Source organism: Sphaeramia orbicularis, chromosome 13 (assembly GCF_902148855.1).
Source record: "Sphaeramia orbicularis chromosome 13, fSphaOr1.1, whole genome shotgun sequence".
NCBI lineage: Eukaryota > Metazoa > Chordata > Actinopteri > Kurtiformes > Apogonidae > Sphaeramia > Sphaeramia orbicularis.
In genome coordinates, this window is record NC_043969.1 from 6,907,564 (window position 1) to 6,931,025 (window position 23,462).

At 40.6% G+C, this 23,462-nt stretch overlaps 1 protein-coding gene across 2 annotated transcripts in view; it reads left to right on the forward strand.

Moving 5' to 3' along the window:
- lrrc75a (leucine rich repeat containing 75A) overlaps window positions 1-23,195 on the forward strand; it is a 136,941-nt gene extending 113,746 nt beyond the window's left edge. For both annotated transcript variants that reach the window (XM_030152524.1, XM_030152525.1), the window contains 2 exons: window positions 12,790-13,063; window positions 16,873-23,195. In XM_030152524.1, the coding sequence (XP_030008384.1) occupies window positions 12,790-13,063; window positions 16,873-17,469 (871 nt within the window). In that variant the 3' untranslated portion in view covers window positions 17,470-23,195. The remainder of the gene's footprint in view (window positions 1-12,789; window positions 13,064-16,872) is intronic.
- Window positions 23,196-23,462: the final 267 nt, after the last annotated feature.

Here is a 23,462-nt window from a genome sequence, read left to right on the forward strand (position 1 = left end):
GGGAGCAGACATGACAGATGCCACTTTTTTCCAGACCGACTACTAGTACAAATACTTACATTTGAGTACTTGCCGGTACCGAGCACCGATATGAGTACTTAATAATCCCATTCCAGTTCTTAGTTCCTTTTGTAAATGTGCGCTATTGTCATTGTCATTAGTCTGACTGTAACAAGGTGCTGCCACTGACATTTGTTGTATTGGAATGAGCGTTTCTCAATTAATCCACCAGGGGGCGGCACTCTTAATTAACCATATTGGACAAATACCACAAAGAACAGTAAAGTTTTTTGAGAAGAAGAAAGTCAGTCGTAACAAACATGGAGATGACAGAGGTAACACTAATGTGGATACCAATGTTGCAGCATTTCCGTTGGTAAGGTTTAAAAGCTTAGCTTCAGAAGGTAGGGGAAAGATAAATGAGAGATAAGTTTCATTTTCACTTCCGCTGGTGGCAGTCTGCACTGCTCCATAGACCCATAGTATTATAAGTAGGACGGAAACCGGCCCAGCCCTGGGTAGTTGCCATAAATATGTCAGTAGTTTTTCTCTAACTCACACAGTCACTCTTTGAAAAGATCCTCTACTTCCACGGCTCCCGGTGGTTTTCTCCGTCCGGGTGCGCATCCGTGAGCACCTGGAAAACAGATGGAATGTACACAGAGGACGGACAGAACACTTCGTCCGTATCCGTCTGTGTCTTTAATGTTATTTGCAGTCTGCGTTACTTTTATCACTGTCATTTATTTTGAAAAATCTCCACACTCTTCACACTCCCCACACATTATTCCACCACCACGTACCTGCTGTATTTAACTGTGAATGCCATGCAGCCGTAAGTGGTATAGGTGCAGTTGTATCGGATTACTTTTATGAGTATGAGTACAAGTACACACACTGAGTATGGGAGCCAATGCCTGATACTGGTATTGGAATCGGTGCGTGCCTGCTTAATTGAAATTGTTTGCTGAATTGTCTAAGAAATTAGATGCCACTCACTGCAATCCGTTAGGGTTAAAGAACTTCTTGCAGCTGAAATTATTATCCGATGTAAGGATCTGAACTAGTTGGTTAGTAAAAGTAGGGGTAACACTTTTCAAGAAGAGTCCCTTAATTAACGTTTGTTAGTGCATTATTAAGCATTAATTGTTTTATAACATATTATTAATCATTATTATGTATTACTTAGCCTTAGGTAACATATTAGTTAATGCATTAATAAGCGTTAATTAATATTTACTACTTAAGGATAGTTGATAAATTATTAAGCATTAATAAAAGTTGAATAATGTAATTAGTTATCATTACATATGCACCATTCAGCATTAAAGGTGGGGTGCGAGATGTTTTCCTGGAGCATTTTTTACTATATTGCTTAAAATCCCCTTCACACCCCAATTACAACCAATTAATTAAATGCTCTAACACAAAAATAAAAAAAAAATTTGGAATGGACAGGACTGAAAAAACACCATCCAATCATTTTAGTGCCCAATCGAAATGATTAAACGGTGATTGTCTATCAAATTCAACTGCCATTTGTCCCTCCCCCCTCTGCGCATACCCCTCTTCGTGCATGAATGTTGCGTTCTCAGAGGTTTGGCGCACTTGGTCAGGAAACAAAGCCAGAGCCAGAGTTTGGCAATATTAGGATGGAAAGTTCACCGGCAAACTATTTTGTCACCAACATAAATCACTAGGAAATGTATCGTTAGCCAGATAGGTATGAATTGGGGCTATTCTGTAAGAGCGGAGGTGTTGGAGGAGACTGAATGAGGTATGCATGGATCGGGGCCACTGGAGCTGGGGCAGCCGGAGCTGGGGCAGCCAGAGCCGGGGCTGCCAGAGCCAAGCGAATTGTTGCTGTGCAGCACTCGTGAACCTGTCACAGGGGTGGAAAATGAGTGGACTCAAATGCACGGTGCTGAAGGGAAAAAACAGTTTTATTAACACAAATGAAAACTTAAACAAGGGATAAAAAAAAAAAACCTGGGTTGCAGTTAGAGTCCGTAGGAGTGGTTTGAATGTCTGGGTTATGGAGCGGGTGAAGTAAAGTGCCCCCACAGGGACCAGTGCCCCCACAGAGACCAGTGCCCCCACCAGTGGCAATGGGGCATCCTGGCAATGGGGCATCCTGGGGTGTCTAAAGCCTCCTGGCAATGGGGCATCCTGGCAACAGGGCATCCTGGCAGTGGGGCGTGGAAAGCCTCCCAGCGGAACGGCATGGAATGCCTCTGGGCAGACAGCTGAAGAGCCTCTCGGTGAAACGGCATGAAGAGCCTCCAGGCAGATGGGCTGAAGAGCCTCCCAGTGGAATGGCATGAAGAGCCTCTGGGCAGACGGGCCGAAGAGCCTCAAGGCAGATGGGCTGAAAAGTCTCCCGGTGGAATGACATGAAAAGCCTCCGGGCAGACGGGCTGAAGAGCTTCTCGGTGGAACAGCATGAAGAGCCTCCAGGTTAGGGCTGTAGCAATACACTAATCTCACAATACAATATGATACAATACACGATGTTCAGCTCACGATTCGATATATACCACAATATTCAGCCAACGATATGATTCGATGTGATTCAATTCACTTACATAATTTTCTGAAAGATTTTAAAGGGACAGAGATATTTTGGTGACATCTTGTGAGTGTTTCATTGACTTGGATTGAATTAATTGAACTGAAAACTGAAAGCATCGATCAATTACACAATATATGACTCTGACTGGACAGAGAGTCTACAGCTTGCAAATGCTGGACAAAATGAATCAAAGATCTGATTAGAAAATTTGTTTGATTTATTGAAACAGTGCAAACTGTGGTTTCCAAGCCTTTGAAAAGTGCAGAATCTATAATCCCCTTATTAAACTTTTTATAAACATATACAAATCAGGAATCCCAAGAGGGATTATATCACAGCTTTATAAGAATATTTCAAATCTAAATAATCCTGCCACCAAATACATTAAAGAAAAACGGGAAAAGGAAGGAGGATTTGTAATAACAGATGAAGACTGGGAGCGGACATGCACATCTCGCTTTCCTTCTTTTTAAACTTGAAGTGCTCACACACATCTGCTTTTAAGTATGAAGGTGCTGGATTTATATTCACCGCCATTCTCCTGAATCTCTTAGCTCTGACTGCGTAAACAAGAAGAGAAAGACATCAGCGTCTGTGTAAAGCGAGTATCTAGACAGGTAACTTGCTAGAAATGCTCTACAGCGATACTAGCGGCTGGCTGACCTAATCACTCTTCCTGCAAAGTGAACAGGGGAAATGGGCAGCAAGCAGAGTGCCAGACAGAACACGGGGGATTTGAATGGGGCTTAACATATCAATACTCGCGGCTGAAAAATCAATACTTTCTAGGGAAACAAAATATCGATTTATATCGCAGAATCGATAAAATCGCTCAGCCTTACTCCAGGTAGACGGGCTGAAGAGCCTCAGGGCAGATGGCTAAAGAGCCTCTGGACTGGGACGTGGAAAAACCTCCAGACCAGGTCATGGAAAAACCTCCAGACCAGGCCATGGAAAAACCTCTGTTCCATGGAAAAAATTTCGAACCGGGCCATGGAAAAACCTCCGGACTGGGCCATGGAAAAACCTCCGAGCCATGGAAAAATCTTCGAACCAGGCCATGGAAAACCTCCGGACCGGGCCACGGAAAAATCCCCTGGCTCATGGATCTCCAGGGCTGTGGCAGACAGGACTATAGCTGGGCCACAGACGTTGACTGGAACTGGATTATGGCTGGACCCATGACTCTGACTGACTGAGACAAGGCAGACAGGACCATGGCTGGGCTACAGACGGTGACTGGAACTGGATTATGGCTGAACCCATGACTCTGACTGAGTGAAACAAGGCAGACAGGACTATGGACTCTGACTGAGACAAGGCAGACAGGACTACATACTCTGAGACAGGACTGATAGGAGTGCAGACTAACGGGAAAAAAACCATGGGATGAAATCGAGACGGGGAACGTGAGGGATGAGACCGAGACGGGGAACGCGAGGGGCGAGACTGAGACAGGGAAATGTGAGGGGCGAGATGGAGACAGGGAAACGCGAGGGGCAAGACCAAGAACACGGAATTTGCCAGACAGAACCAGACTCCGGGGAATCTGCTGGGCGGAACTGGACTTCAGGGAATCTGCCGGACAGGACAGGACTTCAAGGAGACTGCTGGACGGGACTGGACTTCGGAGAACTGCTGGATGGTGTACTAACCTCCAGGTGGTGCTAAGGAAACAGGGACTGAGGCTAGACAGAGGGACACAGGAAGACATAACGTACATGTTCCTGACTTGACTTCTTCCCTGGAGTCTCTGTGCTTTATCACCTCACAGGTTTTCCCAGGATCCTCACAGGTTTTCCCAGGATCATCTCTGGACCTGCTGCTGTGCTCCTGCCTCTCTCCTGCCTTCATCATCATCACTCACTTATCCATATAGTTATGATAGTGTTTATTATATAGCTCCATAGAGGTTCTAGTTCAGTTATCTATGCATCAACTGCATCCATGTGTCTCCCCCTACTTCCTCCCTTCTCCCCCGATCCCCCAGTCTCTATCTCTATCACTCTCCCTTTTTCTCTTCCTTTATCCCCTCTCTTTAACCCCAACTGGTCAAGGCAGACGGCCATCCTCCAGGAGTCAGGGTCTGCTCGAGGTTTCTGCCTGTTAAAGGGAAGTTTTTCCTCGCCACTGTCACCAGTCACAAATGTTTGCTCCTGGAGGATTCTGTTGGGTTTCTGTTAATTGCCTTAGAGTCTGGTTTTGATCAACTCTATATGTAAAGTGTCATGAGATAACTTTTGTTTTGATTTGGCGCTATATAAATAAAATTTGATTGATTGATTGATTGATTGATTGATTGAGAGGGACACAGGAAGACAAATGAAGGACTTAACTGAAGTATTGAACTGAAGAGAAAGACGGAACTGGACTGAAATACACGAAGGGGAAGAACTGAAGAGCTGAACTAAGGAGAAGAGCTGAACTGAGGAGAAAAGCTGAACTTAGGAGAGGAGCTTAGCTAAGGAGAAGAGATGAACTGTGGAGAAGACCTTAATAGAAATGAAGAACTGAAGAAATGAGCTGAAAAGAAGAGCTGAACTGAAGAAAAGAGCTGAACTGAAGACAAGAGCTGAACTGAAAACAAGAGCTGAACCAAAAACAAGAGCTGATCCAAAGACAAGAGCTGAGGACAAGAGCTGAAGACAAGAGCTGAAAGACAAGAGCTGAACTGAACAGAAAAGGAAACTGTAAAGCAGGGGTGTCAAACTCAGATCCTTGAGGGCCGGTATCCTGCATGTTTTAGATGTTTCCCTCTTCCCACACACCTGACGGTCGTTATCAGGCTTCTGCAGAGCTTGATGATAGGCTTATCATTTGAATCAGGTGTGTTGGAAGAGGGATACATCTAAAACATGCAGGATACCGGCCCTTGAGGATCTGAGTTTGACACCCCTGCTGTAAAGGAACCGAAGGACAAACAGGGGAAAGACAAAGAGAATCTAGAAGACTAACAGGAAAAAGACTAACAGAAATGAAGGACAAAGAGGAATGACAGACAGACTGGAGAGATAAGGGGAAAAGGTTCCATGAAAGAGAACATAAGGAATGCGGGAAGGAAGAACCAAAAGATGGGGCAGACCATAGCACAAGAAAGGACAAGACATGAAAATAGAAACCCCATGAACGGGAAACAAATGACAAGACTACAAGACAAAAGACTGAAGGGAACAGGGCTGAAGGAAGAATGAAAAAAAAGAAGAAGAAGAAAGTGACTGAGTGAACTTAAGAACAGAGGAATAACAGGTTGAAAATAACTGAAGGCACAGAACATAGGGGCTGAGGAAATGCTGGGAACAGAAAAGCACACATGGACTGGGAGAGACAGGGAGGAACAATAAAACAGGAAGAACAGATTATAAAACAAGAGGGTGACTAACACATCGACAGGCAGACCAGAACTAATGAACTTACAGAACCCAATGGACACACAAGAGGAAAGACACAGGAGGAGAACCAGGACCCCACAAGGCCCAGGTCCCCACTAGGTATGGGATACTGGACGCACGAGGCAGGAAACAGACGGGAGACAGAGACGCACCGGGAGAGAAAGCTGGGATGTGTACCTGAAGGAGGGCACTGAGCCGCTGGTGCTGAGGACAAAAGCGGAGACAAAGGGAAGCCTCGGAAAAGCCCGGGAAAAGAGCCAGGAAGCGCTGAGCAACGGTACAGAGGAGAACCAGGAAAAGGAAACAAGGAAAAAAAACTCAAAAGCAGAGAAACAAAAAATGGGTCCCTTCAGCACCGGCTGAGTCCAGGTATGGCTGGTCCATTCTGTCACAGGGATGGAAAATGAGTGGACTCAAATGCATGGTGCTGAAGGGAAACAATGGTTTTTATTAACACTAATGAAAACTTAAACAAGGGACAACAAAAAAAACCTGGGTTGTAGTCAGAGTCTGTAGGAGTGGTTTGAATGTACGGATTATGGAGCGGGTGAAGAAGACATTGGACCAGCACCGCATAACTGCAGGACCAAGCCTTAAATAAGCTTAATGATTAAGATGCCCTGCAGCCATGTGGTGCACAACAGGTGGGTCTGATAATAATGAAATGGAGAGGGAGGAGCCGGTGGTAACAACGGCACAGACTGTGACAGAACCCTCGAGAACAAGCATTGCGCGTGCCAGTACTCTGGAGGCATAGCGTCAGGGGGATGTCTGAAGAAAGGGGTTTGGACTTTTGAATTGAGTATTTTCAAAATGTAGTTTGCTCAAACCTTTTTTTCTAAGATCTCATACCCCACCTTTAATTAACACATTGTTTATATATTAGTAAGCCCTTAATAATGTCTAGTAATCATTTACTAATGGGGTTGAGAAGGGCAACTGTCTGCTACTTCGCTCCCAGTACCATTGCCGGTACCAGTTGCAGTCATTGGTACCACTGCCATCACCGTTGTTGTTGTCGGTACTGGTGCCAGGCTGGTCTGTCGTGTGGCCCAGCACAGGGAGCTCATGTTTGGGTGAGAGGAACAGGGAGGTTGGGCTCTGAAGCTCAGCGGAGTTTAACATTAGAAACCTGGCCTAACCCTTAATAAACGCATGTTTCATAAGCATTACTTAACCATAGGTAACTATTAGTGAATGCTTTTTTGGACCCTAACTGTAAAGTGTAAACATGTATCCCTTAGGAAATGCATAACAGTGGTAAATAAGCATTACTTAACCATTATTAGTTGAAATGAAGTTGAAACAATCATAAAGCATTTTACACATTTTATTTAAAACAGACTCACACTCACACAGAGGAAACATGAACATCTGATCTCTGATTTAGTAAAGAACATGGAACAAAAATAACAATATGGTGAGGGAGCATGAAAATAGCCTCTTTCCGCTCAAGTCCATCAACCCATCTGTCCAGATGAACTTCCTTGTTCTCTTTTTTTCTTCTGTGTGTAGCAGTGTCTTGTGAGAAGGTGAGATGTCAAGCTCATCCATTTTGACAGTGATGCAGCAGTCAGTGGGCGCAAAGAAAAAGTAAATTCCCATGTAATATGCTGTGTTCATGATAACTCGGATAAGAGCTATTAAACGAGGAATATAAGAAAAGAAAACATGAACAGAATATCATAAACAACGACAGCCCAAATAATACCAGCAACTAATCCACACATAAGTTGTTCACATTAATCTCTCGCAACAGTGACTGCATCAGAGTAAAGCAGAGAGAACAAGGCAAAGAAACTGAGGTGCACTCAGTGATGAACACAGCCATGCAACTGCAACTGCACCCCCTCCAAGGACCAGGGGCCAACAAAGAGGGTCCCAAGAAATGGCCAACCAGCAGACACCACAGATAGGGGGATCTAACCCGCCCCTCCCGAAAGGCAACAGTGCTGGTACTGGTAGTCCCGCTGTGAAAAATCTATCTGATCCACTATTATCTGATAACGCAAAATTAAAATAAAATCGATCAGATCGACTTTTTTACCCAACCCTCATGTTCATATAGAATTCCAGACAAATGTCTCTGGTCTGTGGAGTTCATTTCATTTAGACTCAATTCCAGTTGATATTTTTTATTCTTTTCCCTTTTCCTGTGGATTAAAAATAAGTGAAAAATATTTTGGCAGGTAAATTTTGGAGGTCACTAGCCAATGACAGATGAGGTAAAAAGTTAATTTTATGCCCTGCTTGAATGTATTTAGCTTCAAAGAAATAAGATGGTGATGGCCAAAAGGCAAAGGCCAATCATGGACAGGTAGTCATGACATCTGACCCTGCCCATGTCAGATGAATGAAGGCGATGAATGAATGCAATTGGCTTGACCCAGTTTATGTGAAGCCGGTTACCGGACGTTAGTCTGGGGTTGTCTGTCTTCTATGTTTGTCTGTCACTTCCTGTTTTATTTTGTTAAGTTTTCCTCATGTGTCTTGTCTGTTGTCTTTACTTCCCTTCCTGTTTGGTGTTCACCTTTACCCTGATTTCCTGACTCCGCCCTAATTTGTTCCACCTGTGTCTCGTTGTCTTCCCTCCCTTTTGTGTATTTATACCCTGCCTTTTCCCCTGATCAGACGCCAGTTCGTTTTCTCTTGTAGATTACTTACCAGCGTTCTGATCCTGTTTGTCCGTTTGCCTTACCGTGTTCGACCTGTTTTTTGTCATCCTGTTTGCCTGTCTTTTGCCTGCTCCCTGTCGGTTTTTGTCAGCCTCCATCTGCCTTCCTGGTTTTTTGACGCCTTCGCCTGATTATTCGGTACGTGAGTTTGCCTTTTCCCTGTGTCCTGTCGCCTGTCTGATTGCCTCCCTGTGCATGACCTGTTTCCGTCCCTGACCTCCCTCTGCTTTCCCCTAGTCGGTGATCCGGCATTAAATCCGGTGCCGAACCGTGGGTTCGCGTCCGAAACCCGGAGGACGGTTCAGACGAGGACTTCCTTGCCCGCTGTCCTCAAGATCCTGTTCATTATCATTATCATCCTAATTGTATTCAATAAACCCTGTAAACTTTTACATCCGTCTCTGCGTTCTGCATTTGGGTTCTGGGTCTGTGCTGAAAGCATTACAGTTTAGGCTCAGTATACATCAGTGTAGACCACAAACCAGACCCTGACACAAACTTCACCTAAACACATGAGCATGTGCATGATTTACATATCAAACTAGACTGTTACCATGGTAACAAAAGCCTTAGTTGCAATTCATCAATTTGTGCCACTTGTTAGTTTATTCTTTTTTTTTTTTTTTTTTTTTTTGCAAAACCAAAACCCTACATCAAAACCCACTCCATCCATTTCTACTTATTGTTTGAGATTTGTCAATGTGAAGTTACATTCTTTTCCTCCAGAAATCAAACCAGAAATATCACAGAGAGACAGATAATTTCTTGGGACCCTTGGGAGAGTTTTGGATGGCTAATTTTGACCAGTGCTGTCTGCTTAGCTGTGGATGCATCTGCCCTACATTCCATACTGGTCTCCCTGGTACATGTGTACAGAAATACTCATTTCACTGATTTAATGTTGAAACCTACGCTCATTTGTTTCCTAATAAACCTCTGGCCAGCTTTGTGATGTAGGTCTCTGCTGCAGCTTGTGTTCTGTCAATGATCATACACCCACTGGGGAGGCAGATTTACTACCAGCGAATTAATCCTAAATGACGTAGCCTACATTGTTTCTGAATCTCCCTTATAAGTCTGTGCTACTTGTGGGTGATACTTTCCATCGGCCTGTGTGTCCAGTGTGTATTGTAAGCATTGTTTTCATTTTGTAAGCTGGAAACTGTAAACATTAGAAACTCTTTGCATGAACGAGACCTGGAGATCAGCCCTTTGTTCTGAGCTCGCTTCATTCTCTTCCAAATCCAGGCACCCCACTGAGTTTATTTATAGCCTGGATATGCAGTTTGAGAGTCTCACTTTAAGTATGTAACTCAGCGGTCATTTTTCATTCCCCAAACTTGACTTTCTTAAGCTGTAAATCCCCTGTCTTTGTCTGTGTGTCACCAGAGCTATCTCTGTAGCTGCAGCATTTGTGGCTCTGAACTGCACTGTTTTATGTGGTTTCCATTAGTTTCCAAGACACAACACATACCTCCTCCTCACATTATCTCATACAGAGTGGACTCCCCCCTCTTCTTCTTTCATTTTGCCTCTGTCTTTGCTTTTAGCTTCCAGCTCGTCTGTCCATTTACCCACACCCAGGCTCTTATAGGTTAATGCTGATGGCATTGGCTTGAAGTGGAAGGATTTATTTACCTTTCTTTTGTTGCATACACAATATTTGATCAAAATTTATTGGAATAAAATAGTATTTTAACCACAATGAAATGATGAAAACTGAGATGTTAAAACATGATCTAAACCAATGTAATTTTTGCCTTGAACTACTGGTTAAAAATTAAAGTAAACAGAGGAAATGTAGGTGCATCCACACAGGTGCTTTACAATCTACAGTTACACAATTAACATCCAAGCAAGCATGTATGAAAATGCTGAACATGCCCAGTTGATTCTGATTTGGAGCCAAGACAGTAATTAAAATTTTGTCTCTTTTCTTTCTCATTATCAACTTCTCATGAATTTGCTGCCTTCCACTGCACAAATTACAAGTAAAACCGTAAACACTGACTTCTCATTTTTGTTATAGCTCCTTTGTATTTATCCATCAGTTCAGGATTGCAAACAGTTCACAATAGAAGTCATACTACCCACATTTAAAGAAACCTGTATGGCATCAATATAAGGCCAGATAACATTCTACACGTACGTGAAGTATTGTAAGTGCAAGTTTTGTAAACCAAAAATAACGCTTTCTGCATTTAAAAAGCTGTTCTGTGCGCTCTTTTCTGTGGTTACAAAATTTTTCTGCGGTTCCAAAACATTGTGGCTTCTTTTTGATGTGGGGGCGTGGTTAGATGAGAGTCGTGTCCAGACCTGGTCCAAACACAAAGCAATATTAGTGGTGATGGACAGATATCACCCCATTCACTACAATGGAGCGATTGCGAAGTACCATCATAATAGGTCTATTTCACCTTAAATAACACCTCTTATTATTATACGGCAGTGACGTTGGTTCCATTCGTAAATGGAACCAGTTTTATTTACAGAACTCAAAACCAAGCCGCTGCCATGTTCGCAGCCGTGAGCTGGATGCAGAACCTGGCTGTGTAGACAGCAGCCCATTTGACGCACCTCGGATCCAGTTCCGAGGAAGGCTCTCCATCAGTTCCCAGTTGCGGGACTCGGAGCTTGAGCCGGCAGCACCGTGCATGTGAGTCCCAGTTACATTTAATGTTTAAGGTGCCCTGCCACACTTATTTCATTACTTTTGTGGTAATGTCTACCATTCTAACGTGGTGTAGAAAACCTGCTGGAAGACTCAGCTCGATTTGCGCCAGTTCCCATGAATATTCAACATGCTAATCTACTTGACTCTGATTGGCTAACAGCTAGCCAATGACAGCCTGGCTTTTCAGCCCTGCGCAACAAATAGCGGAACTGGCGGAAACCAAAAGTGAAACTTAACATGATTTGAACGTCCAACTTCCGGCTTCTGTGCCTCTCTTGTACGGTGCCTCTCTTGTACAGTGGACCTTACACAGAATTTTGGACACACCTCTCATCAAACCATGCCCCCACATCAAAAAAAGCCACAGTGTTTTGTAACCACAGTAAAGTTTTGTAAACACAGAGAGCATTTTGTAAAAGCAAAAAGCGGGGTGTAGCAGCAAAATAAGCTTTGTAGTTGCATTTTTAAAAAGAAATACATATTTTTGGTTTACAAAACTTCACTTGTGCTTACAATATTCACATACAAGTACAATGTTATTTGGCCTTCTTGATGGCATAAACTTTATGTAGTATGTCTACTTAAAATTATTTTGAAAATGACTTAAAATTATCATTAGCGTTTTGAGAATAAAGGGCCCTGAAGTTGTGCCAAAGACACCAACATATTGGATTATAGAGATATGAACTATATATATGCATACTCACAGAGGGATTCACTAACAAATGCCACAGGCCCTTTGACCAAAGGCCACCCCCCAAGCACAGTAATGTTAAAATTGGGACATGGATGGCAGGAGCTTCAGTAACAACAACAGCTGGTATTTCAGTATGACTTTGTGATGTCTGCATTTAGATCTATGAGAAAGACATCAGCAAACAGGACACATTAGTTGAGCATGATATTCATGTATTAGTGCGATATAAAAGAACAAACAGGAGAGTCATTCTTCCCCAGGTGACTGAGAATGTCAATTCAAGATGCAATCAGACTGTCAGCACCAACAGTCCACAATTACAGAGTTATTAGTAGGGCCAGAGTGCATAAACCACTCATTACAAAGATGAATGTACAGTTAAGCGTTCAGTGGTGCAAAGGCCATCAGCAGTGGTCAGAGACATGACTATGGATGTGCTCTCAGCAATTAATTTCAATCAAACAGCCTGTATTAAGTTTAATTTTTATCATATTAACTTTTTGAGCATCTCTAAACCCAATACACCTTAAAATACAGTTTTAAACATTTGTAATAGTGCTGATTTTTGTAAATAATGCAAATCAGCACTATCTCCTGACACCTACTGTAAATATTGCAATCATATGTTTCTAATTTAATCTTTCAGCTGAACTCAATTCCACAATTCAGCTTCAGCTATCATCATTGAATGATGTATAATGTACAAAAATATTAGTTACAATATAGCAATGTAAATCTTGGGGTTAAATCCTTGCGTCTAATCATTTAGTCTTTGTGTTTAGTCTGAAGGCAGTGCTGTCGGCCCCTCCATCCACTGGGGCGTTGGATCTCTCCGGGATCCCCCTGACGGCTCGGGATATGGAGCGTCTGTGCGCCCACCTGCAGCGACACGCTTCCACCGTGATCAGCTTGGAGCTGGGCTTCACGGAGCTCACTGATGAGGCCTTCCTCCTGCTTCTGCCCACATTGGCTGGCCTGCCGCACCTCGAAACCCTGGCGCTAAACGGAAACAGGCTGACCAGAGCTATTCTGAAGGAGCTGACTGATGCCCTGAAGGTCAGAAATATTATTAGATGTTGTCTGTGTATGACAGTACATTTGTTTCTTTATTAATTTAACCAAAAATAATAATAATTTTCAATTAAAACATTTTTTTTCAATAAAAAATAAAAATCGCTTCAATCAAAAAAATCTTTTCAGTCAAAGAAAAAAAAGTGTTTGAATGCAAAAAAAAAAAAGTGAGATCCAAAAACTTACATTTGAACACTTTTTTCTTTGATTGAAAAAGTTTTTTTTGATTGAAGTGAGTTATTTTTTGATTGAAAATCTTTTTTTTTTTTTTTATTGAAGTCATCTTTTTTTGTATTTGGGCCTTATTAGGGGTAGGATATTTGTGTCTTTATTATTCAATCTCAAAAAATATCATTTCAGTCAAAAAAAATATTGTCAATCAAAAAAAATCACTTCAATCCAAAAAAAAATTTTCAATTAAAAAATACTTCACTTCAATAAAAAAAAAAAACATTTTTAATCATAGAAAAAAAATTTTTGAATGCAAAAAAAATTGAGACTTAAAAACTGCATTTGAATACGTTTTTTCTTTGAAGTGAAATAAGTTTTTAAGCTGTTTTTTTTTTTTTTTTTTTTTGATTGACAAATTGTGACTCAAACATCCCACAGTGAGCAGATGCTTCCCCATTGGTCAGACATGTTTGAGTGACAAGTGTCTACATCAATGACGTTTAACATAGGAATGTCTGTCTAGAACGAGGAAGTACCCATTAGCCATGTACAGGTATGCGGTGAAAATCCATCTTCCATCTCCAGCCTATTGATACGCACAAACCCTTCAAATGATAGCATTTCTTTTGCGCTAGTGGCATGGAGCCACAGTGGCACCAGTGCAGCCCCACTGTGGTGCTGCGGCAGTGCATGTATGGTCCAAAGTGCTGAGCCATACAAGGTGCTTTCTTAATGAACCATCCATCCATCCATTATCTTCCGCTTATCCGGGGCCGGGTCGGGGGGGTAACAGTCTAAGCAGGGATGCCCAGACTTCCCTCTCCCCAGACACCTCCTCCTGCTCTTTCCGGGGGGACCCCGAGGCGTTCCCAGGCCAGCTGAGAGACATAGTCTCTCCAACGTGTCCTGGGTCTTCCCCAAGGTCTCCTCCCGGTGGGACATGCCCGGAACACCTCCCCAGGGAGGCGTCCAGGAGGCATCCGAAACAGATGCCCGAGCCACGTCAGCTGGCCCCTCTCGACGCGGAGGAGCAGCGGCTCTACTCCGAACTCCTCCCTGGTGACTGAGCTCCTCACCCTATCCCTAAGGGTGCGCCCAACCACCCTGCGGAGGAAACTCATTTCAACCGCTTGTATCCGGGATGTTGTCCTATCGGTCATGACCCAAAGCTCATGACCATAGGTGAGGGTAGGAACGTAGATTGATGAACCATCCAATATAATTGATGGGAAATCAGACCGCAAACAGTACGTAAAACACCTTATGCCATGCCAGTGTCTCTTCTGTATCTTACGCTATCTATGTTATTTGAATTCCACAAAACTGCATTTTTTCCCCTTGGTGTACATTTGAAAAGGCATCTAATGTTGTCTGTGGAAAAGAAATGCTATCATTTGAAGGGTTTGTGCATATCGATTGGATGGAGACAGAAGACAGATTTTCACCACATACCTGTACATTGCCAAATGGGTACTTCCTCGTTCTAGGCAGACATTCCTATGTTAAACGTCATTGGTGTAGACACTTGTCACTCAAACATGTCTGACCAATGGGGAAGCACTGCAGGATGTTTGTGTCAAAGTGTTTCAATCAAAAAAAAAAAAACAACTTCAAAACTTATTTCACTTCAATCAAAGAAAAAACATGTTCAAATGCAATTTTTTGAGTCTTGAATTTTTTTGCATTGAAACACGATTAAAAATGTTTTTTGTGTGTGTTTTTAATTGAAGTGAAGCTTTTTTTTTATTGATTTTTTTTTTATTTTTTTTTTTTTTTATTGAAGTGATATTTTTTGGGGTTGAATAATAAAGACACAAATATCCTACCCCCTAATATGGCTCAAATACAAAAAAAGATGACTTCAATCAAAAAAACATTTTCAATCAAAAAATAACTCACTTCAATCAAAACAACTCTTTTCAATCAAAGAAAAGTGTTCATATGCAATTTTTTTGATCTCAGATATTTTTTTGCATTCAAACACTTTTTTTCTTTGATTGAAAAGGGTTTTTTGATTAAACTGAAATTTTGTTTTTTGATTGAAAATATTTTTTAAGGTTAAAGCAATAAAGAAACAAATCAGCCTTCATATCTGTGCACATAGGAAATATCTATTTTTCTGTGAAATATGTTCTTGAACTGATTCATAGATTTATTGAAAAGCAACAATACAACAAATCCCAATGACTGCATTTCGCTTGAGTGTCTTTGCCCTCTACAGCAAAGAATGTCAACCGGTCATCAACCTGACTAATGGTTCGAGCTTATTGAACATGACAGAAATTATGAAGCATTTTACATTATGAAAACTATTTTTACATTTCAAAAACTACAAAGTGTAGATACATGTACATCTATCATTTGTAGGTTTTCACAATTGTTTTAAATTAAATTTCATGGAATTTTCTAAATATAAATTCAATTCTCCTATATTAAATCTTTTTTTTTTTTTTTACAATTAACAGTGATGAAATGTCTTTGTAAAGCTGTCACTCAAACAATTTTTATTTTCCCATATATTTATCTATTTATAGTATACATAGCTGACTTTAAACTCTCAGTTTGGAGTCATATATTTTCCTTAGAAATTGTTAAAGGTCAGAAGTAGAAGACAGTCCATATTGTAATTTATATTCTATATTTTTTTGTTGAAAGGACAGAGAAAGACCTATGTGAGTTATGATATGATGATGAAGGCTAGAAGGACTGAAATACTGTACTAAATTTTGAAGAAACAAGACAGTGGGTGGAAACATTTTTCTATTGTTTCCAGATGTAACTTTTCCGTAAACCACCTGTCACCTGTCTAATTGTGCAGAGATTTTTTGTAGCATTGCAAGGATAAGGCTCAGGAGATGAACCATCTGTTTTCAAGGGTGTCCTTCACACAAATACGCAGTAAAGTATAGTAATTAACATTAAAACACAGATGCACTTGCACACACACAAAAATAATTCTCCAACGACCAAAAAGCAGTTACCCGCAAATGTTGTAACAAATATGCAATGGCAAGTTGGACAGTTTGCAGTGAGTCTTCTTCCAGCTCTCTTATCCTGTCTCAAAAAATGCATCTGTTCTTCTGTCGTTTGTTAATACCTCATTCTATGAAAATACCCATTTTTTGCCCATGAGCTTTAAGAACACTCCAGGGACACAATTTATTTATATTTCAAAATAAAAATCATTTTATTTGGAACAATTACAACTTCTTGAGGCTTGAATTTAACAATTTTTTTAATCAAGTGTAAAGAATTCCACTCATGCATGAAGGTTAAGTACAGAATAAAATAATTTCCATTTTTATTGAATTTAGAGGTTGCCTGGAGTCATGTTGAAGTTCACTACTCTCATTTTCTCATTTATCTCAAAATGTGCCTTTTAGAAAAAATATAATACAGATTTATTCAAGGACATAATATTTTTGTATGCAGTCTATGGTGAGTGGCCATTTTATAAAATGCATTTTTACCATCACTGTCACTGGTGTTACAATGAAACAATGAAAAATATTTAAAAAATCGTTAGGCTGTCATATATAGTGTTTTTTGTGTTAGAAATCCTTTTCCATCCATAAAATGGATGTCTCTGTATTTTTGTAATGTGTCAATATTTTCTACCCCAGGATCCTGGCAGTTTCCCTAGTGTGACGTGGATTGACCTGGGCAACAATGTGGACATCTTCTCCCTACCACAGCCCTTCCTTGTCAGCCTGAGAAAGCGCTGTCCAAAGCAGGGCAACCTGCCCACCATCCTGGAGTTCGGAGAAAGCCAAGCCAGCGACCCCCCAGAGAGGCTGCGAGGGATTGGAGAAGAGGATGAGACCGACGACACCAACAGGACTGAGAGCATGGGAGAGCTCCGGTCTGAGGTGGAGGAGGAGCTGGATGGAGAGACAGAGATAGAGGAGATGATGGAGGAACTGCTGGACTTTGACCGGGAGGTGCAGGGGAAGGACGAGGAGGAGGACAGCATGTGGACGGTGCAGGAGCAGAGGAAAGGAGGCAGGCAAAGGCGGAGGGGAGGGAAAGAGGAGGAGGAGGATGGGGAGAGGAGGAAAGAGAGGCCCAAGAAGGTGGTGATGACAGAAGACGAAGACGACACGCAGAGCCGCTCCTCTCACCTGTCCTGCTCCAGCCAGTCGCAGCACTCGTCAATAGTGGCCGAGCCAATGAGAGTGGAGGAGGAAGACCTGACTGACCAATCGGATCACTTGACCTGACTGCTGCTCTCTGCTCTGCTCTGCTTATATTTCCCCTCCTGTGTCGAGTCCTGTCTGGAAAAAAATGGAGGAGCAAGAAAGAGAGAAAGAGACTTTGTCTAAAAGGAGAGATAACACTCTCAAAGCTGAAAGTCAAAGAGGCTGTGGTAGCTAGGATGTAATCCATATGAACACGTCACTTGATACACCCTCTACTGATCGGATTTGTGACCAGCTGAACCCAGGTGACTCTGTGTGTGCAGCTGCTGACTGTAACATGAGATGACAATCCCCAAAAGGACCTCTGTCTATCATAAATGTCTGTTGTTTCAAGTCTGAGAAGGATGTTAATGCACAGAGGAGACAGCTCGATTAAACCACACAAGGCTTTTAAGTATAGTGGGGAATGTTAACACATACCTTTATTCAGGTTCTTCCTCCTGGTAATCCTGGTAATACCTACATGTGCCTGTAACATGTCCTGTTACTGGTTAAGAGTGTGCAAGAGATTAACATATAAAGAATAACACAAACTAGTCAGTGCCCTAATGTTTAAAAAAATGCTTTTGCCAAAAACTCAAAGTGGAAATGGATAAACTGCCTCCCTCCCACATATCTCAGTGGCAAACCAGATGGATCAAAGGACAGACAGGCCTCAAAAGTCAAGCCTAAAGATTCACAATCCTTAAGAAAAGAACAGATGTATGGTGCATTCGTGCAAGAGAGGTGCCCTGAAGGCACAGATAAAGTGAGTCACTGGAAAGCAAAAGAAGCAAACAACTGAAACATCACATTATAGGCCTAATAGAAATGGTGTGAAAACAGGGATTTGAGCGTCCTCTTGCAAAAGGAGAACGGCTGGGTGAAGTGAACATGTACAGTGGGTAGATAACAATCTTATTGCCATATATCCCAAAGCAAAGTGCCGGGTATCAAGTTGAAATATTTAGTAGCTTTTTTCTCATAATCCAGGTCATGTTTCACTCCATGGTACTGTACACTAGCGTGCGTCACATGCTTACCGTGCTGTGTTATATATAGGCCGCAGCTTTGAAAACCATCACATAACAGTGTCTGCTGGATTGTGACAAATTAGATCCCCTTGCAGTTTGTAGCTCATGTCCAGCTTGTGCTTTCCCTCATGTGTCACATATATGTAATCCATGCAGAGCTTTAAGAATTAGCTGTATTTTTTTAATGTACAATTTATATATATACATATAAATGAATATATTTGTTTTTTATCTGTTCAGGGACATAGTTTAGACTTTAGATATGAGCTAGATATAGATATCAATGATTCAGTTGCTCATAAATGTTGGGCTTCTATCCTGGGAATAATCCTGGAAAATTCATACTTTTTAATATTGTGTCCAGCTGCAGCTTGAACTTGGTGTAGTTGTATAGAAGAGAGCCTTACCTATAGAAGTTTAAAAACTAATAAATGCAATTAGAATTTTCCCCCAGACAGCTGCCACATCTGCTCCTACATTAATCTTTGGTGCTTTAGACATTTGTTGCATAAAAAAATGATGACATTTTGTGACATGTAAGACGCTTTGTAGTTGCATTACAGAATCTCCCAGCAACCTCAGCCGGGTCCGTCAAGGAGTTCTCATATGGATTATCGAGACTGTATGCAATAATATCCAATTAAAACAGACACGAGGGGTGATTGATAAGGACAAGGAGGAGGTGAGTTATAAAGCTCTTGTTACACTCAGTTCAACATTGGCCTTCATGCAGTGACTCTTAGCTCATTTTTTTTGACACGTCTTATTTAATGATCTCTATATTCTTGTGTTTTATTGCTTTTGTTAGCCCTATTTCATTATATTTCTTTTCACCTTTATTTGCTAATTTTGCACACAAAACAAATACAGATTAACTTTACTGAATATTAACAGGTCAATTTTTTTGCCCTTTTTTTCTTGTCATTCTGTCTTCTTTCATTCTCCATCAAGTCATGGTGCCTGTTCATTTTCTCAGAAGGTGTTTACTTGAAATTTCTTATTGTCTGAAACAGAAAAAAACAAACAAACAGTAAAATCACAACCTTTCAGTGTAAACAAGCATTCAGCTGCAAGTGAATGTAACAAACACTGTACAACTCATCTCCTTCCATCTCAGACCACAAACATATCAATCACCTTTCATGGACACAATAATAGTGTACATGAGCCCAGTAAAGACCTACCACACTATTTACCTGCAGTTTTTCATGAATACCAACAAAAAGCTGTGCCTAGAGTAATTTTAAAGGGGCACTCCACTGACATAATCCATCTCAACCCATGAAAACAATTCAGATGTTCTCTGTTACAATTGAGGGTGTTTTCTATAGTTTATGAACAATAAATAACCTTGACGACATAATCTGTTACCGTCACTGTCTTTAGACTTCCAACAGATTTGACAAGTTTTACAAAATACAGTGTGGTGTTGCACTGTGGGAACTGTAGCCTTCATTGTTGTCAGTTTTAAGGTCCAGCGTGTAAGATTTTGTGGGATTTCAGAGGATGTCATATTCAGAATCATGTTTTCAGTTGTGTATAATAACATGAAAATGAGACTGTGTTTTCATTATTTTAGAACGAGTCATTTATATCTATAAAGGGAGCAAGTTAATGCCATGTTTCCACTGTGTTTAAAACAGACTTTTTCTTTCGGCAGTTTTATAAAAGATGTCATTCAGTGTTCAGTGTGGACCAGATGTAATATCCCCTTTACTAAAAATCCCACAGTAGATAAAACACATACTGCCCCTCTGCAATGGAGGGTATTCCGTTAATCTACAACTTGACCACCAGATATCACTAAATTTTACACACCGAATCTTGACATTTATTTAACATGGACTGTGGATTTAAAATCAGGAATCTCGGGTCTTTGATGTATTGATTTGAGCTATTGTTGACTTGTATCTTAATCCTACCTTTACAGGAGTGTTAATTTTTAATTAATGCAAAATTATAAAAATGGTATGTTTTGAAAAGCAACAGTTTAATGTAATTTCGTACATTTCAATGTAGGTATCCATTGACCTTAACCTGAATACATAAAGAAATCCATGTTTTATACTGTATAATGCAGAAAACAAAGATGTATTCATTATTGCTCTTCAGTAAGTCCTTTGAAAGCCAGTACATCTGTGGAACAATGATTACCTGTTAGAGGGTTCTGAGGTAACATGATTTGTCACCCAGTGCAGGTGTGTGTTTATTTACACTGCCACATAATGCTTAAAGATTTCTACCCAGCTATCACTTCATTATTACAAACTAACCTACAGACATTCTGTAGTTTTATACCAAGAGCTGACATAGACATAATTTCCCTTTAAAGTATTTTTACAATAAGCTAATATTACAGTGACCCTGTAAACTCAACTTTGTAACTTCAATGAATCCTTTAAACTAAGGCTGTGGTGTGTGTGCTAACATACTCTGGAGCATTTTCAGAGACACATAGTTCATGTGAGACAGGGTAGGGCTGTGCACTATGACCAAAATATTCCATCCAAGTGTTGGTAATTTTATATCCAGATGATGTTACATATCACAATATAATGCATTTTCTATAATTTAATAAACAGGTCATATAAATAGACCACATGGAAAGGCCTGTTTCTTCAGTTATACTCTCAACTAATAAGTATTTACTCATATGTTTGCATTTTCCCCATTTATTTCAGATCTTTGTGTAAAATTTCACTTATGCATGCACAAAAATATAAAATCTTAATGTATAAAAAGGATTTAGAGAAATCATTCGTGAATTATTTGTCAATATGGTCAACAATATTAAGTCCAAAGGGATGATTTTCCACAACACTAGAATGACACAGAATGGCCAAAAAAAGTCCCCACCTGGATTTAAACACAGCAAGGAGTTCAAAGCCTTCCACTGGATAATTCCTGCAGTGACTAATATGTTTCATCTGCAACAAATTCTTTAACTAATGCAGTGAGTAGCTTCTCATTTCTTAAACCAACATCAGTTTGATACAGAGCATAAAGACTGGACTATGTTTCAATGGAAAAAGGTCATGTGGTCCTACCCATTATGCCTAGTGCCTACAGTACAAGCCTGTGGGGCAGTGTTATGATCTGGGGTTGATTCGGTTGGTCAGGTCTAGGTTCAACAGTGTTACGTGTCCATAAAATCAGTTGAATCTGAACATACTAAATGACCAGGTCTGACCATCAGTAGAGGTTTTTCTTCTTTGATGACACAGACATATTCCAAGATGACAACACCAGAATTCATTGGATTGTGAAAGAGTGGTTCAGGACTGTGAGACATCATTTTCACACATGGATTGACAACCAAAGTCCAGACCTGAACCCACTGAGAATCTGTGGGATGTGATGAACAAGACAAGATCTTGGCCAAACCTGAATGCAACTATGGATGGAAATAAATGTTCATAAATTTGCTTATCAAAACAATATTGTGGTGAATATGTGCCATAATCAAAGCCAAAGGCAGTGCAACAAAATGTTAGTGTGGCACTTTATTTTTAGACCGTGTATTTGAGTAGTAGCTGCAAATAAATGTTGATACAGGTCTCACATAGATATTGGTTTATAAAATATTAAATATAAACATGGCAAATTAAGGGTGATCATAAATATTTCCATTATGTTCATGATTTGTCACACAGTGAATCACATGATATACTGATCATCATATTGCACAGCCCTAGGAAAATGTGCTTGAATAACCCACTAATTTTCAGCAGCTGTAGACATTTATGGAGGAAGTCAAAATTGTGTAATATTGACTACTGTACAGTACATTCAGATTGTAATGTGAGCATATGTGCAACATGAGTTGCTGTCACTGCAGATAACTGGCTCAGTCTGTGGCCTGGACCCTGGTCTGAGGGTCGAACTAAAGCTTTGGTCCCTATTCTCAGGTTTACTGTGGTTTTCTGCCTGCTACTGTAATAGGACTCCCTGTGGCTGCAGAGGGAGAGAGTTAACCAGTAAGGCAAAGAGTGTGCGTTAACATGGTTTAGGTCATGTTCTGAAGCCATGTACCTGTCTGTCTTTATATTATGATCACTACACACTGAAATGAGCTGATCCATCTGAACAGATGTGTGTTAAAAAGTGCCATTGACCAACAAAGCAATTTGTTTAAAGTAAGTTCTATATAAATTGGTTGTATTTTATTTAGCTTAAGTCTGCTTTTAAAATGTATATCAAACTGTAGACACATGTCCATGCTTTGGTGATTGTGCTTGTGTTTCACAGTGCGTTCTTTGTACAGCAGTCAGGCACAATGACTGATGTTGCTCTGCCCGTTAAGGCAGAATGTATTAGGTAGTATCATGGTGCTTAATTTGGAGCACAGAGGGCCGGTGAATGCTTTTCAAAGTGAGCAGAGGATGTGAAGTTTCCATATATGTTTTAATTCATCGTGAATCTCAAGGACTTTGTCAATACGTCTAATGTGTAAAAAGAAACATGGCTATATGAATCTGAAGGCATGAGTGTATGCAGTAGCCTGTTTCTCCTCTCCCTATATATTCCAAACTACAGTATACCTCTGTATCTATACAGTATCTTCCTGTCACTCTCTCTTTTTCTGAAGCTCTTGTGGAACTAATTTCTGTCATTCAACAGTATCAAGGGGATCCATTAAAAATAATGCTCTGGGCTGTCATTTAAAGACACAGATATAAAACCATATGATTTGCTGTTATGATATGGAACTGACCAATAAATTCTGATATAAAATAGTCAATGTTGTCTTGTTTTGTTTTGTTTTTATATTTGAGTGTATCATGTCATTTTAAGATCTGTTATTCTCAGCACATGTTGGGATTATAAGAGTAAACTGCATCCTGTATGGGAGCCTGGAGAGCTGCAGAGACTTTGCAGACCTGAGTGAAGGAGCATCCAACAGAATCCAATTAAGATCTTATTGTAACTCACTGAAAAGTCTGCCACAAGACGTTTACATCAATCAGCATAAATATACCAGAATAATACAGAATATATCAA